This window comes from Rhizophagus irregularis, chromosome 17 (genome assembly GCF_026210795.1).
Source record: "Rhizophagus irregularis chromosome 17, complete sequence".
In the NCBI taxonomy this organism is placed as follows: Eukaryota; Fungi; Glomeromycota; class Glomeromycetes; order Glomerales; family Glomeraceae; genus Rhizophagus; species Rhizophagus irregularis.
In genome coordinates this window covers 3,403,905-3,420,774 of record NC_089445.1, presented here as the reverse complement: position 1 = coordinate 3,420,774, position 16,870 = coordinate 3,403,905, and the positions used below count along the sequence as shown (strand labels likewise).

The 16,870-nt window shown below is 27.2% G+C and overlaps 5 protein-coding genes across 5 annotated transcripts; 1 reads left to right on the top strand and 4 right to left on the bottom strand.

Moving 5' to 3' along the window:
- Window positions 1-923: 923 nt before the first annotated feature.
- OCT59_009448 (uncharacterized protein) lies at window positions 924-1,154 on the bottom strand (the record flags this gene model as incomplete). The annotated part of the gene is made up of 1 exon (XM_066133563.1): window positions 924-1,154. The coding sequence occupies one exon, from the start codon at window positions 1,152-1,154 to the stop codon at window positions 924-926; it is 231 nt and encodes a 76-aa protein (XP_065999992.1).
- Window positions 1,155-6,475: 5,321 nt separating this feature from the next.
- On the bottom strand, window positions 6,476-7,414 carry OCT59_009447 (uncharacterized protein; the record flags this gene model as incomplete). Its single annotated transcript, XM_025312766.2, has 1 exon — window positions 6,476-7,414. One exon carries the CDS (start codon window positions 7,412-7,414, stop codon window positions 6,476-6,478), a length of 939 nt encoding a protein of 312 aa, XP_025188851.2.
- A 116-nt stretch (window positions 7,415-7,530) lies between these two features.
- OCT59_009446 (uncharacterized protein) lies at window positions 7,531-8,133 on the bottom strand (the record flags this gene model as incomplete). The annotated part of the gene is made up of 1 exon (XM_066133562.1): window positions 7,531-8,133. The coding sequence occupies one exon, from the start codon at window positions 8,131-8,133 to the stop codon at window positions 7,531-7,533; it is 603 nt and encodes a 200-aa protein (XP_065999991.1).
- Window positions 8,134-11,120: 2,987 nt separating this feature from the next.
- On the bottom strand, window positions 11,121-12,270 carry OCT59_009445 (uncharacterized protein; the record flags this gene model as incomplete). Its single annotated transcript, XM_025323924.1, has 3 exons — window positions 11,121-11,373; window positions 11,444-11,534; window positions 11,619-12,270. 3 exons carry the CDS (start codon window positions 12,268-12,270, stop codon window positions 11,121-11,123), a joined length of 996 nt encoding a protein of 331 aa, XP_025188852.1.
- A 926-nt stretch (window positions 12,271-13,196) lies between these two features.
- OCT59_009444 (uncharacterized protein) lies at window positions 13,197-14,570 on the top strand (the record flags this gene model as incomplete). Its single annotated transcript, XM_025309826.2, has 5 exons — window positions 13,197-13,332; window positions 13,409-13,483; window positions 13,563-13,649; window positions 13,715-14,135; window positions 14,204-14,570. The coding sequence occupies 5 exons, from the start codon at window positions 13,197-13,199 to the stop codon at window positions 14,568-14,570; spliced, it is 1,086 nt and encodes a 361-aa protein (XP_025188853.2).
- Between the last annotated feature and the right edge of the window lie 2,300 nt (window positions 14,571-16,870).

Below are 16,870 nucleotides of genomic sequence, written 5' to 3'. Positions count from 1 at the left end.
AAAAAGTTTCGAAATTGTTTTTTTCTTCAAGGTGAGAAATAAATTTTGCGTTTCTTTTTTTTTTGATACATATAAAAATATATCACATAAGGAACTATTGGGAATTTTGTTAAAGGAGTTTTTTAAAAAAATTTGAAAGAAAGTAGTAAGAACTTTACTAAAATTTTCAAAAAAAAAAAAAAAAAAATATGAAATAAAAATTTCGAAATATTTTGGGATAGTAAAAAAAAAAAATATATATGACCGATTGGAAAAATGACGTGCTATTTTAAATAATGTTTAGTTGTGCCAATCGGTCAATTTGATATATAAATTTATTATTTATTTATTTATTTTATTTATTTATTTACTTTAATTTATTTATTTACTCGGATAATTATCGGATATCAGTTAATTATCCAGATGCGTTTATCCGGATAATTATCGGATTTATCCGGGCACTAAATTTTAATTTATACAAAAAAATTTTTTTTTTTATATAATTTTTTTTTTAAAAAACAATACAATACTTATAATAAATAATTGTAATAAAACAACACTTGTGAAAAACTTTTCGTCATTGATGCAGTAAAAAAAAAAAAATTTTATTGTAAAAGAGTGAGTTAGGTTTTTTTGTTTATATCTTGCGCACATTTTTTATTACCAGCCCTCAAATGGCGATGTTCGGTGGTTACCTTAACAAATGACTAAAATGTACAGTTTATTTTTAACAAACTATAATTTGATAAACTTGAATTATGCGAAATGAATTCTGTGTAACTTTAAAATATTCCGAAAACTGGATGATTTTCAATTGGCGTAGTTTTCATATATAATATTGATTGTTCTAAAAACATTAAACTTATTGATAAATTATTTTTCGATAGTTACTTTTTTTGTTAATAATATTATATATTCAATATGAATCAATGCTTACCCTTATTTTAGGGGAAAGAAAATCCGTTAAAAAATTGATTTATGGATGGATTGTTTGTAATTTGAGTTGGTAATCTCCTAATACGAATTGTATCAATTATAATTCCATGTCTTTCATGTCTTATTCGACGATTATTTCGCCTTCGAATAACAAGACTAGCGTAAGATGGAACGTTTGAAGGAGTACGTTCGTTAGTTTCAGTAAAATTGGAATTATGAGCATAATCAGATTGATTCATTGCGAATATTGTTTTTTTTTTCAATGTGAAAAAAACAAAAAATATGAAATAAAAAATTCGTAAAGGAATTTTTTTTTTCGTTGTTAAAAAAAATATTAGGGTTAAACACCAAAGAGGGGGTTATTTTATAATACAAAAAAGAATTATTTTTTTTTCTTATTTTTTTTTTCTTGATCTTTCACTTTTATATATAAAAAAAAAATAATTTTTTTTGGTAGTAAAAAAAAAAACTTGCAACTTTAAAAAAAAAAAAAATTAATTAATTAATTAATTCATTCATTCATTCATTTACGCAAGTTTTTTTTAAAAGTAAAAAATATTATAATGTAACGTAAACGTAAATGAAAAAAAAGAATTTTTTTTTTTTTTGTATACAATAAAAAAAGTTTTTTGTATATTCAGTTATGTATAACAGATATAATATGTTTTTATTTTCGAGTTAAAATAATATTTTTATATCAATTGATGAACGATTTCGTCAAAACAGAAAACTGCATGCAACAAATAAAGAATATTTTAATATAAATAATAATAATTTTTTTTTTTTCTTTCTTAAAACAAATACAAATATTAAAGTAAATTTTATAAAGAAAATTATTTAAACCATAAGAGGTAAAGTCGTAAAGTCGATGACCGTACTCCTATACAGAATAATTTCCCGATAATTTTGTAAAAATCATACAATGGGTCACATGATAATATCGTTGTTAAATATAATTTTATCAGTTAACCAAAATCTACAAAATCTAGCATTCTGATTGGTACGTGGCCAAATCTGTGATATTAATTGATAATAATATACATGTAATTATTGTGAGGTAATTACCGAAAGAAATTATTAACTTTTAACATAGAATCGTAAATGGAAAACAAAATATATACAATTAAACGTGCTGTTATAACAATTGACCTTATCTTAATAAAAAATATGTACAAATAGTAAAATACGCCTATCATTTCTGGTTAAGTACTAAATAATTGTAATCCTATTATATATTTTTTCAATGAAAAATCATCCTTTCCTTTAAATTCCTATTTTATCATTTAAACAACACATACAACATAAATACAAACTGCAAATACATCAAATACATCATATAACAACATATAATATATATTCTGATTTTTTTCAATTGAAAAATTTTTCTTATCTTAAAGTTTTCAATTAATCCCTTCGTAATAAAATAAATTTTCCTAAACAAACAACTTTTTTTTCTTGTTATTCCGAAATAAACGATAATAAACGTTAATTAATTTTGATGACAAAAATCATTCCCAAAATTAGGTAATAAAAAGAGTAATAATATTCCACAAACAAATTTTTGTTTATCTCTTTATATCTAGAGAAAAAAATTTTAACTTTGCCTAATCAGGTGATGTGAGATTTATTATTGTGTGAATCGTTGATCGACTTGATCGTTCCTGAGTCAACCATGTTTCCATGATGATCGGACTATATCTTCATCCTTCTATGAGTTTTCTGAGTCACATTTTTTATATTAATCCTATTTTTTTTTCGTAACACAATATTATTTTACACGAATTACAATTTACATCACTTTCGTATCGTTTGGCTGAAAAGTCTGAAACAAATAAATAAAAGTAGATCCTAATTATTTGGGGAGGACTACATTTATTTTAAATTTAAGCCATGATCTGCTTATTTTTTATTCTATTTTATTTATTGTTTTCTTTTTTACCTTTTTTTACCTTTTTTTTACCTTCTTTCCCCCATATTAGTTCCACGACAGTTCCAGGATAGTTTCAGGCGAGTTTCTATAAATCACGAGACGATCGTCCAATGAGATTCCGCCTCCTTAATCTTAGCTAAGCCACCATTATAATTATTATATTTGATCAGTCTAACACATCACTCTTTTCTCTCTATATATATATATATATATATATATATAAAACAGGCGAGTGGGCAGATTCTCAGACTCGTCTTCTCATTAACGAACGAAAACAAAGAAATCTTCGAATACCATATTACTCCAAATAAGAAGAAACGCTTTTATTGGGATGATATTCCTAGAATAATAAATGAACGAATTAAGAAATTGAGTCTTACAAAAGCATTTTATGTAAGTATTACCCTTTGGTTATTAAGGCGATCGGTCTCTATGAAAAATTACTAAATAACACTATTATTTTTAGACCGCGAAGAAATATAGAGAAGGAAGAGAAGTTTAGTTGGAGAAAAGTTCTCCAGGTAAATATGTTTCTGGGAAATTAAGTGGGTGGTTCTCTCAAAATTAACATGATTTTTTTTCATGTGTTAGAACTTCCATTCGATTTTTCTGTATTATGTAATGACAATATATGATTGTTTTGTACTCGACTACTCTACTTGAGGATGTAAATCTTAACATTATTGAAATTAAGCAATCAATAACCTTCGGAGTCAACATTCTTCATTAAAATTTATCACGTATATAAATTAATAAAGTTCACACCGGTCTTTATTTTTTTAACTTGTGTATACTTGGAAATAAAAACATCCCATACAAAGTAACAATCCTCTTATTAATCTGATATATAAAAGCACATTTTATTTTTTTTCAAATGTTATAATTATTTTGAATAATACATTTTTTTTTTGTTATACAAATTCATAAGACAAAGTACTTTAAAGCAGATAGAAGAAATAACTCTATATTAGTGAAAGGTAAAAATAATGGTTTGCATTATGCTAAATATAATAGAAAAACATATTTATAATAAGCAGGGCAAAGCAACTACGTAAATGATTAAAACAAAGTTGCTGGAAGAGTTGAATTTTGTAGAATAGCCCGAAGATCTACATATGTTCCTTGCAAGCTGGAGGCACATTGTTTGCACACGTTGTTAAGTCGATAGTTACGTAGACCGGATCAATAATTGATCTGATTTTGGATGTTCGAAGACAAATTTTGACAAGTCTTCGCTGATACTACCAAAGGCACTCGCGCCCGAAAAGTTCTCTCCGATACCGTCAATTCCTATTCTTCCTGCTAGTAATTCAGCTAGTGGCATGACATCTTGCTCCGTCCAGTCAGAGACTGATTTTCTTTTAAGAGTACGGACTGGCTCTAAAAGTTCCTTTCCTGGAATTCCGAGTTCAAAAAAAATATTCAACTTTACTTATTAAGACAGAAAATAATATTATACCTGGTAATGGGACGAGATTTATTTCAGCATTACAAACATAAAAGTTTTTTTTATACATTCATTAGCCGAAATTTTCTCAGACGTATCAATCAACCTAACAACAAAGATTAGTTAATATATGGGAAGAGATGGTATTCAAAAAAAAAATTAGAACTGCATTACTTAGTTTTTTTAGTCTCACGCTTTACAGTTCTTTTTTGAGACATTTTATATAGTTAGAGAGAGTTGAGAAAAAGTTGAATCGTATCTTAGTTTTACGTGGCTTATATTTATATTTATCACTTGATCACATCATCTAATATATTACCTGTTACACGAGTGGGTCAAAATGAGTAATACGAAAAGTTACCAAAAAAGTATAGCATGCGACCAGTGAAAGTAAATGTAATTAATAAAAAGAATTTTTCCAACTATCACCGGAGGTGATGATCACCGGTGACTGAAATTATGATGATCGACCAGCATTAAAAAAATATAGTGCTGGTAAAAATTGATAATTCTGGCCAACGGTGATGATCACCCCCAGTGATTTGAAGTAAAAATCTAATAATAAAAGAATAAATTAATAAATATTAATAAATATTAATGTCACTTTCAAAATACACAACACGTTTAAAAAAATTCAAAGTAAAATCTTTAATATATTTTTGTAAAGTAATACATGAGAAAGGGGCCGGACGGATAAGTAAAAAATGAAACTAATAAAAGATATTGGAGTAAAAGGGAGGAATAAATCACGAAATGAAATAATATCATGCTTTCCGCCGGCCCCCTAAACCATAATACGATGGTTCCTTCTCACTACTCCGCACTATTAACATTATTATCACTATTGCGAATTATACTGCTACTACTACTGCTACTACTGCTACTATTGGAAAAACCTTTTCAACTTATTCGATAATTTTATCCATAAGTTCTTCTTGGTGATTTTTGATGACGATAGAAACTAGCTGATGTGCTAGCACTAAGACCAATTTCGATTGATAAAATATTGTATAATTGCGTTGGAGAATGACTTTCCCTTTTCCTCATATTATTAAAAAGGGCCATAAACTTGATGCAATTCATTTTTTTTCATAAATAATATATACCCGATATGTTTTGTATTCATCTGTATAGGAAATTTGCTTTCAGCAAAAAAATCTAGAATGAACTCTGAACTTTTTCAACGTATAATGTTTTTAAAAAGAAATACAATTAAAGTTAATAGTATTTGCCCAGACCTGGTTTTATATGTTTTGTCCGGCGCAGGCTTTTAGTTGCTGATAGTTAAATATTTACTCAAAATATTGTCTCGTGGAAACGTGACTTGTGAAAGAAAATCAGTTTTATCCTGCTAGAAAAGAATAAGGCGCAGCATAACACAGATAAGTGTATATATGCATGACGTATATAATTTTTTACTCATTACTTAATGTTTTTCGAGATTATTATCTCGTGATCCCATTAGATATTTGCGAAAAAAAAAGATAGCGATGGCAAAGATTATATAAATGTTTATATTTCCTGAAAAAATGCTCTGGATCATTTCCATAGTTAGGACACCATGGGTCAGCATCTCGAAAAAAACAATTGTGACGCCGAAGACTGCGATCAAAAAAATACCCGAGTTTGAGAACATTTTTTTTTTGATAGATTTTGTTTTATTAGTTTTATGTGAAATTGATATTTTTTTTTACTTGTTGGAGGAAAAGAAATACAAAAGCGTTTCTCTAGAAATAATCCTTTTATATGTTTTACAATCGCCTGGTAAAATAATATCCATATACACTAGCATAGAAAATCCGCGTCAAAATATGGATTTGGGACATTTGCTGTGCATTTTATGATAGTTATAAATAGTTTATAGCCGATTTTAGCGATTCTTTATCAACTTATACTTACATAATGTTGGATTCATTTTTATTCGGATTATGAAGTCACATTTAATAAATTAATTCTCATGTCTACAAATATTCTCCTTTATTGTTAAAATATTCAATATATATGTTATCAATATAATATCCTTCCATTTATAATCTTTCCTTCACATTTGATTAAACGGAGATATAATCGAACTTTTATATGAAAATACGGACGTTTTTTATATTTATAATAGTTGGTTTTTCCTCGAGTAAGAGATCTTTAAACCAAAGCATAATATCTATCATGCTTCGGGGTCACGATTTTTACGTTCTTTGATCCCGGTAAACAGCCATAGGTTTTGCTTTTATGCAATCACTATAGTCATAATCATGCTTCGGCGGATTTTGTTTTGTTGTTGGTCTTAAAGGCATGATGTTCGGTTCCCCTAACATTTGCTGACATGCTAAAAGCGCAGAATCCAACGCTCCCAAAATCCAAGTGTGATGAACGCTCAAATGCTCGCCGGCAAAATAGACATTTCCTTCTGGAGCTCTTGCAATATTAAACAAGTTACGAAACTGGCCTGGAAAAAACATAGCGTCTCCTGTTGATTCTTCATCTGTCCAGTTAATTGAATATCCTTCAATAAACTGATCGTCTATGTCGACCTGATCACCATAGACTTTCTTCAAATCACGTAAACCTAAGCAAATACGCTCTTTTTCATTTTTAGGTAAAAAAGCGATAGCATCTGTCATCCACGCATACAATAACAATACGCCGGGTCCGTTATCACCAATACCATAGGATGGATATACAAACCAACGTGACGGCAGATCGGTTATGCTTTGGCCTCCTTTGGACGGTGGGCTCACTTTTTCCCAGAAGCGCGTTTTAAATCTTAAACCAATTTTATATAGCGGTTCAAAATGAAGGGCGCGTATCGCATGCATTTTATCGGGGGACCATGTTGGCGTCTCAATGGTCCGTAATGCTGCGGGAGGCAACGCCATAAGGACTTTATCGAATTTTACCGGTGCGGATGATTCCGAGTGATAAATATTTACGCCGTCAGATACATCTTCAATTTTATAAACTTCAGCCCCCGTAAAAATATTCTCAGAACCAATTAACTGGGCGCATCCATGCGGTAAACGCTCCATTCCATTTTCTATTGTTTTCCAGCTTGCCTGCGAGAAATCCATATTCTCAATAACCAGTTCAGTAAAACTGTTTTGGAATTGGTTTGTCTGAGACGTCATAACTTCGACATAATTGATTCTATCTTCGTCCCATTCTGCAACTTGCACAAGGTATGCACGGAAAGAAAAATCGTCAAACTTGATAATTTCCTGAAACCCCTTGGCAAAATCTTTTTTTAGCGCATCCAAATATGGCCATATAACTTCTCGTATATGAGTTGATTTGCCGTCTTGTTGCATTCTATAGCCTTAGAAGAAAAGCCCAGTTTATCCGGATTGGCATTTGCATAAGAAACACTCATTGTTTTGCCATCCGGGCCAAACTTATTGTTTATCAAAACCAGATTGCCCTTATCATCGTAAAGCACGTAAGGAATGGTTTTAATGCAGGATTCCCCCGGAAGTTTTTCATTAAGATAGTCAATAAGATCAAAGACCGGTTGTTGCTCAGAGGTCTCCGGCAAACGCATGGCGCCTGCTTCAAAATACTGATTGGGCTCCTGTGTAAAACGGTGCGTATATACACGCCCGCCTAAGCGCTGACGCGTGTTTTTTTCAAAAATAGATACCTTTGCTCCATGAGACTGCAAAATTAAAGCGGCATACAGGCCGGACATTCCGCCACCTACAATGCCTACATTAAGTTCCTTGGGTGGAATTTTGGGATGATTGCCCGGTTCGGTTCTCTCAACCGGATTCTGTAATTTAAGCCATTGCTCATACGCGGCTCTTAAGCTGGGTTTTCCCGGAGGAACATCGGAAAACATGTGAGATGACATTGAAAATCCTTTCAGACTTTTAAGGGTATATTTATAATAAAATGGGTTACACAGGTCATCAAATTATCCATTAACGATAAGTTTAATGAATAAGTAAATATATGATAGTAAAAAATAAAAAATAATTAACTTGTTGTATGTTAAGACCTTAAAAACTCGAATCGAAAAAAATCAAATTGACCCCTTTTTATTGCCCTTCTTGAGCATATAGTAAAGTAGTACGCCATATAAAATACCAAAAACGTCTGATATGTTGAGCCCGTTTTGGGCATTTTTCTTTTTTCATAGGGACGATACGCCGATACAAATTAGGCCTTCAAAGAAAATTTCACTTTAATATTTCGCTTATGGTTATATTTGTATTATGTTTAAAAGATATGTTTAATTTTCTCATGATAAATGCTGGCGTAACTACATGCATCATGAATATGTTAAATAAATGAGACCCAATAAAAACATTCAGATGATGGTAACTATTTTTTTCAAGTATAAAACTCATCCCTGCATATCATCACAAAAAATTCGCATGATATACTTATGTTAATCAGTTTGTGCATATACGAACTTCTATGATGACAATCATTTTGCAATGGCGATTATAATGATAAATTTTTATTTTTCCAGGTCACACGAATGTATCAACTGACCGCAATTCAGTTTACACAGTGTTTACACGCATAATGACGCCCAGTAAAAAGTCATTGTATAAAATTTATATAGTTGTTAAATTTAGATAACTTTTATTTTTTTGTAAAAATTAAACGTATAATTATTGTAAGATTTATGAAAGATTAACCTGTCTTAATAAATTTCGTGATTATGGGCGAATAAATCTAAATTCAAATGTTTATAAATCTAAATAAAGTCTAAGTCGTGGCGTTAATTATTAAGAAAAAAAATTTGTTTTTGTTAGTTTATTAAGTAAACAACATTTATTATAATTCATACAACATCGCTTCCTTACTATTTTACACACTCAAGCTGCAATTTATTTCTTCTTCTACCAACCACTAAAAACTAGAAAAAAAAGTATATTTAATTCACACTTTTACTTTTTTCCAATCCATATTCTTTTTTTTTTTTGTAATGCGTATACATGAATCTAGAAGAATAATCCAATAAATCGCGTTGTTATTCTTTCTTTTTTTCTTTATATTTTTGTTGATTACTTAATTCTTCGATAAAAAGAAAATTTGCAATTTTTTCTTTTATATATAACAGTTGTTTATTTTTATAAATTTCGCGTCGTATACATTATATTGTAATGTGTAAAATTTTTTTATTTTTGAAATAATGAAGAGAGTAGTACACGTGAGTACATGAGTACATGATCTTATGTATCACGTACTCGTAATCACAGCTGCGTTGTAGTTGTAACAACTAACTATATAATCCTTGGAACCTATATATCTGCTATCCTTATTTTTTTTTTGTATTGATTTCGTAAAATTAACAAATTATCGTCCTTCCTTTTTTTCTACACGTTCATTAATTCGAGTTACTTCATCAAAATCAACATACACATGGGATGCCCTTCAGGTATGTAGTTTGGATTACTCAAACACGAAGAGTTACCAAATGCATCATGAAAATTACTGTCGGTAACGAGAATGTTCCAAAAAATATACCAACACATGACCATGTTACTCTTACTTTATATCAGATATGGCTGTAAAGAAAGTGTAAGTAACCATTGACAATTTGTTCTTGGATTTTTTTTGGTGTCATATTCATCATATCCTGAATCATTCATATTTTCTTCGAGAAATGGTTTAACGTGTCCCGTAAACCATTTCTTAAGATCATTTGGTCGTTCTTCTGTTATCATTGGATATCCCATTTTTCAACGAGAATTGTAACTAATAAGATAAAATACTAAACAAAAAAGGCGCAGAAATACAACTAACTTTTTCATTGCTAGTGAGATGATACAAGAAATAACATATAAAACTGTGCCCAGAAAACTGAAATTATGATGTATTTTTTTTTATGCAATTTGATTCACAAGTATATATTTACCAATAAAGAAATGCACGTTGCCAATAAAATAAAATTTTATTTCACTATTTTTAAATATTAAATACAGTATTAAATTATATATTTTTTACAAAATTTTTATTATCTGATATAAAACATTTTAACAGCTGTATACAAGGAAAAAAAAGTGCGAGAATTTTCTAAGGTAATAATGATGTGATAAAAATAATAAACTATTTTCATCACGGTATCAAGAAATACTGTATACATAATTTTGTGTTACGCTTTAGTCCATCAGCCCATCGAGGAAAATACATATTTAGGTTTGTCTAATCAAGGAGTATATCTGTATATCTCAAATCTACATCTTGCGAGATGGTTAAATGAGAAAATTCTAAATTTAGCAAATTTAGCTACGTGAAATTTCTAGTTTCGTCAGAATAGCTCAAAAATGGACCAACCGCAAAACAGTTTCGCCGAAACATTAGCACAGAAGTAAATAATTTGTAATTATATTCAGGAAAAAAACCAATAGCGCAAATTAATAATATTGAGTTCTATTGAAAATTTTAAATAGGACTAAATATAGGCTTTTAACAATCAAATCACTCTCATTTGAGGTATGCATTGTGTAATGATTGTATAACCACGTGTAACATAAACGGTTGATCCACAGTTCGAACTAATCTTTAAATATACTAATTAAAGTTTTTACAATCAAATCAGTCTCATTAGTTGTACTTCTGTTACAGCGATTAACTACGTGTAAACATAAATGGTGTGAAATTTATGGTCATATTATGAATGTAAATCATTCCATCCACAAACAATGTGTCCAACTTATATTACATAATGTAAAAAAAAGATGTTAACTTTAATATTTTAGTCTCGTTCAATAGTATAAAAACGGAATATAAATGAATTCAATGAAACACTATTTAAGTAACTAATGAATGTACAGAACTATTTGAGCAATTTAAATAATGGTGTTTAGGTGATATTCAAGAAATTTATGCCGCAGTAATAATCTGGACTTTATCATCATTATCTTTATCTTCTTCTAATAATATATTTAAAAATTTCGTATCAAGATAATATTCCTCAAGCAAATTTTCGATACTTTGAATACGTTCTTCTAAAGTAACATTTTTAGCTCTTCCACTAACGAATGGAATTGGTTTGTATTTGCTTTTAAGTTTCTTTACAAGTTTTTTTTGATATTTTATACATAAGCAATTAAACACATACGTTTGCAAAAATCCCCTATAGAAGAAATAAGGTATTATGAATATAAATGTATTTACGAATTATATATAGTAATTATTTCGCTCACCATGGTGCTAATTTAGATGCTCCAAATAAAAATATGAAGATTCCAGATAAAGAACTGAAGAAACCACCAATATCCGACATAACTGAACCAACTAAAAAAAAATGATAAATATTTTATTAATATTTGAAATTAGAATCATTTTTCTAGAATTTAAAAAAAAAAAACTAATAATTACGATCATTATAAGTTTCTTCTTGGTAATAAATATCCGTTGACATTTGGATTAATGTAAGACTTATTGTATTTGTAGTAGTTGCCGAAGGTGTTTTAGTAGCAGTACGTACATTAAAGTTGACATATTGATCATTATTAAAGTCTGTTTTAATAATTGGTGAATAATATACGATCATAGTTTGTTCCTTCATAATATTTATAAGATAATTAGGATAATTAGAAGCACTCTCTGATGGATAATATTTATCTAATTCAAATCCACCTAAATAAATTTCAGGGATGGTATTCTTAGGAGTTATTTTTATAGTTGTACTTAACACTCCTGAAGAACTATGGTTGAAAGAATAGTGAAGATTGTTATCATTAGGAACTTTATATTTCCTACATTCACCTTTATCGTTGTTATTGTTTATGTAATTACAATTTGCAATTTCACCCCGAACGCTTATAATAATACTAATGTTAGTATTTATAAATTCATCAACATTTAGTTTATAGAAATTAATATTGGGATTAGAAATCGATACATAATATTGTGAAAATTGATTATAAGTATAGTAAAGAAGTATGAGAATAAATGAAAGAGAGCATAATTTCTTTAAGAAAATAAAAGAATAAGGTTCAGTTGATCGTTTACTTTCTGTGAATATCATTTTGAACTAAAATAAAAAACTTAAGACACTTGCTGCTATATAAATAATTGTGATTATGTGATATGTGATATCGTCGAGTTATTTATATTACAGTATATAAAGAATACAATTCTTATTCTTGAGGTGCACATTTTTTAAACATGAACGTTGGAAAATTTTTAGAATTTTTATTTATTTTTATAATGATTTCCGAAATTCTCTTTCTTCTTATTTATTCTTATTTTCATTTATATTTTAATTTTTCATTATGGTTTACATTTCCATTCGTTTTTTTAAGTGGATTTACTGCGATCTATAATAAAACTATGATACATTATATAGCATTTTTAATCATAAACCTTGCTCCATTTATATTAATGATTTGTAATATCTTTATATTTGATTATAATTATGGTAAATATTTTTTATAACTGCATAAATATCAAGTTTTAATTAAAAAAAAAAAGTATTATTAATTTATAATTTTTTGCATGATAAGCTCTTACTTCTAGCGGTTTAAACGAATTAACTAATGGAACAAATATAAATGCATATAACTATTATATATCTATATACAAACCTGTAGTGATAACTTTGGGAATTTTTCAATTTATTTTTATAATAATTTGTATTTTATTATTTAAGGAGTATAAAAACGAGAAAAGTATGTTTATTTTTATAAATTACTAGTCTTTTTAATTCTATTGTTATACTAATTAGTTCTATTACTAGACATCTATATTATATATCAACTTGAAAAGTTTTTACTTCCAATTACGACCTCGTTTTTTGGAATTTGGATATTGATTTCAGAAATATATGAGATTTTTAAAATTCGTGAAATACCAAATTATTATAATAAAGGTTTTCCTGAAAACATTATCGATATATTTTGTAATATATTTGGGATCATCACAATTATTCCAATTTCAATGGTTTTTGTAGCGATGCGAAAACGTTCAAAAAGTCTTTATATTTTATTTTATATTGCAAGTCTAATTGAAATAGTAATAATACTTTTTAGACTAGTATGGAGTTTTCGCCTAAATTATTATTTTTATTATTATCCACAACTGGATTATGGTAATTTATAACTTTTAAGCAGTTTTTTTTCAATTATAATTATACTAAATAAATTATACTGACTAATATATTAAAGATATCCTGCACTCAATTGAATTTTTCATTGAAATCATTGAAAATGATATTCAATATAGAGAGAGATTTTTTATTGGTAAATAAATTCTATTAAATTGTTCTTATTAAATAATTAAAATTAATATATTAACAAATTGTTATTATACATTTATTAGGTATATCCACCCTGATTTTTATAGTAATTTTATTTCTTAACACATGCTTATGTCATAAATGGATTAATAAAAATTTTATTAAACATAGTAAGTAAAAACATTTTATAATAATAATTATTATTTATGTACGCTAACTTATTTATTTATTTTAGTATATAGATCAGAGATTCTGCTACAAAGAATTGGAGAGCTCGAGTTCTTGAAGAAACCTTATAAGAAAATTTTAAAATTTTTAGGAAAAGAGTCCTTAAAAACCGATGAATGGAAATTTGTACCTGAATCAAGAATTTTATTATTAAATATTGTACAGATTATGCCCTACGATGACAATGATGATAAAAAAGATGAAGATATTGTAAGCGATGAAAATAATAAAAATTTTGAGGTTATAGGCGTTGAAAAAGTTGTTTTTAACGCTAAATCAGATATTATGATACAAACAAATTGTCCTTTACCTGGTATATCACAAGCAGACTGGTTTCATTACTATGAAATAACAATCTTGTCAAACCCGAATAATGATGAAACAATAATTGCAATCGGTCTTGCACCAAAAAATTTTCCGACTAATAGGTACGTATTTTTATATAATAATTTAAGGTTTTATTTAAGCGATTACTATTAATTTTCTTTCATTTAAGATTACCCGGATGCAATACAGATTCTATTGGATTTCATTCAGATGAGGGTAGAATATTTCGCAATGAAAAGTATACAGGATCAACATATGCCGAAAAATGGGGAAAAGTGAATGATGTGATAGGTTGTGGCTATTATCCAAATAATAGACAAGTTTTCTTCACAATAAATGGTGAAAATTTGGGTATTGCTTATACCGGTTTGCTTCATAATATATTGTATCCTACAATTGGTTCTAACGGACATTGTATTTTAAAAGTTAATTTTGGTCCAGAATTTGAGTATAAAGAAGCTAATATTATGAGTGTTGCTTCTAAAAAGTTATTGAATGCTTCTAAAAAGTTATTGAATGAGAATGAGATTCCTTAAATCATTTATATTATCATTATTATTATTATAATGTCTCAATTAACCCTATAAGTTTGATTTATTCTTAATTAGAATTTTACTTTTATTTTTATTTTTATTTTTTTATTATTAAATAAATATATTTTATTCTTCTTACAATCTAAAAAAATTGATGATAGTTGATAATGGGTTAATAATAGTTATATAATATAAAGAATCTAATAAATGATGAGAAATATTATTGCAGGTATTTTACATATATTATATGATTTTGCTTAATTATCATAATGTAAAATCATAATTTATTGACAATAATGTAAAAGATTGAAGAGTAATGTTTGATTTCTGAATTATATATTTTTTCATCTTTTTTTAATGATAACTTTTATACCTCAAAATATCAAAGAAAACTTGTAAAGAAACTTTAAAGCGAGTAAAATAAACCAATTCCATTGGAAAAACATGTTTACTAGGTATCTAAAATTTTCTTAAAGGATATTATAATACATTTTTTTTAAAAAAAATTTATTATAGGAAATAAAGGTTGTGATAAAATCTTCGTTTCTGCGATATAAATTTCTTGAATAGGGTGTCTCTGAAAGTTCACATGATTTGACATACCAAGTGTTTGATATATTTCATATTAATGCTAACTAAGGTTGCTGGAGAAACTAGGGGGTTTTGGCAAGTTGGTGAAATGCCAAAATAGCAAAACTTTGCCGAAACTATATAAAAGTCTTATTAAAAAGTTGGCGAAACTCTGAAGAAAAGCGAAACCTGATAAAACTTATTATAAATGCTGAAACTGCCAAAACCTTGCCAAAACTATAATAAAACTATAGTAAAATCTTGGAGAAACTAATCGTAAAATTTTGGAGAGGTTTAGGTAGGCAACCTTAATGCTAACAAAAAAAAAGTATTAAAGCAAAAGCTTCAAAACTTACCATTTGGAAAATGGAAAAACTAATAAAAATATATGTGAAGTATATGTTACACTGCTACAGTATTAAATATTGCAATATAAATTATAATATTTTATTAATGGAAACATTTTAATTAGACTATTAATAATATAGAATAAAAAATTATATAATAAATAAAAAAATAATTAATATATATAACTGTGGTGTTAAACATCAATGATATAATTTATAATTTTTGTAAAAATAAAATTAAAAGAGTTTTTAATATATGGGCAAACTTGTAGCAAAAGGGAGGGCTTGGCCAAAAATTTTTTTTTGAAATTTTATTTTAATTATATATTACTTTATTTAACCTTTCAGAAAAAAAAATTTTGTTTATAATATATTAATAAAAAAATTTTTTATTTAAGAATTTGCAAATTTTGTATTTTTCTATTATTGCATTTAATAAATAATATAGATGTTTTAGAAAAAAAACTAATGCTTTTAATGAATTCCTTGCAAAATTTTACCCTAGTTTGCAAAAAATTGATTTTAAAAATCTTTAAAAATGATGGAATAAATTATAATTTATTAAATTATTTATTTATTTTATTACTAGAAGAGTAATTTATTAAATTAACCAATATAGTAATATTAAAGTTTGATTTTTTTTGAAATCACGTGATTGTCCAAGCTCCACCTTTTGCTATAAGTCCGCCCATATATATAATATATGAATTTTTTGTTAGAAGCTAATATAAAAATATTTTTTTACATTTTTCTTGACCATATTACCTTAGGCTGGTTAAACAAAATTTTTAGAAAAGTTTTCAAGTGCAATAGAATTATGGAAATCAAATCTTTCAATTTATATATTGTGTTATTGTGGACCGCAGTAATTTTAATTAAATATTGTACTGCGCCACAAAATTAATAACATTCTTATATGATTTTGAAATAAATTGGGGATTATCAATTTAGAAAACAGCAATGAATTTAAGGTAATAATAACTAATATAATTAAAGTTATATTAAAAAAATTATGATTACTTAAATTTATTCATCTTTTTTTTTATAGAGCTTTTGCTGATTTCGTCTCTATTGGCTAAGAAAATTTCAACCAGTACAGTTCACCCTCACTTTAGTGATTCCCATAAGCTGGAGATTAAAATTTGTTATAGTGATAAATTCACTATACTGAGGGTCATTTTATTATATATAAAGAAAATCTGTACCTGAATTTTTCTTCATTATAACAAGTTATTCACTTATAAAAATTCGCTAGAACTATAATTAATTTTCTGTATAATAGGAGTTCAAATTATTTAAAATATTTTCAAAATTTAAAAATTATAATCATTTTTTCACGAGTTAAGAATTCAAAAAGAAGTAACATTAAAAGTAATTATCATATAA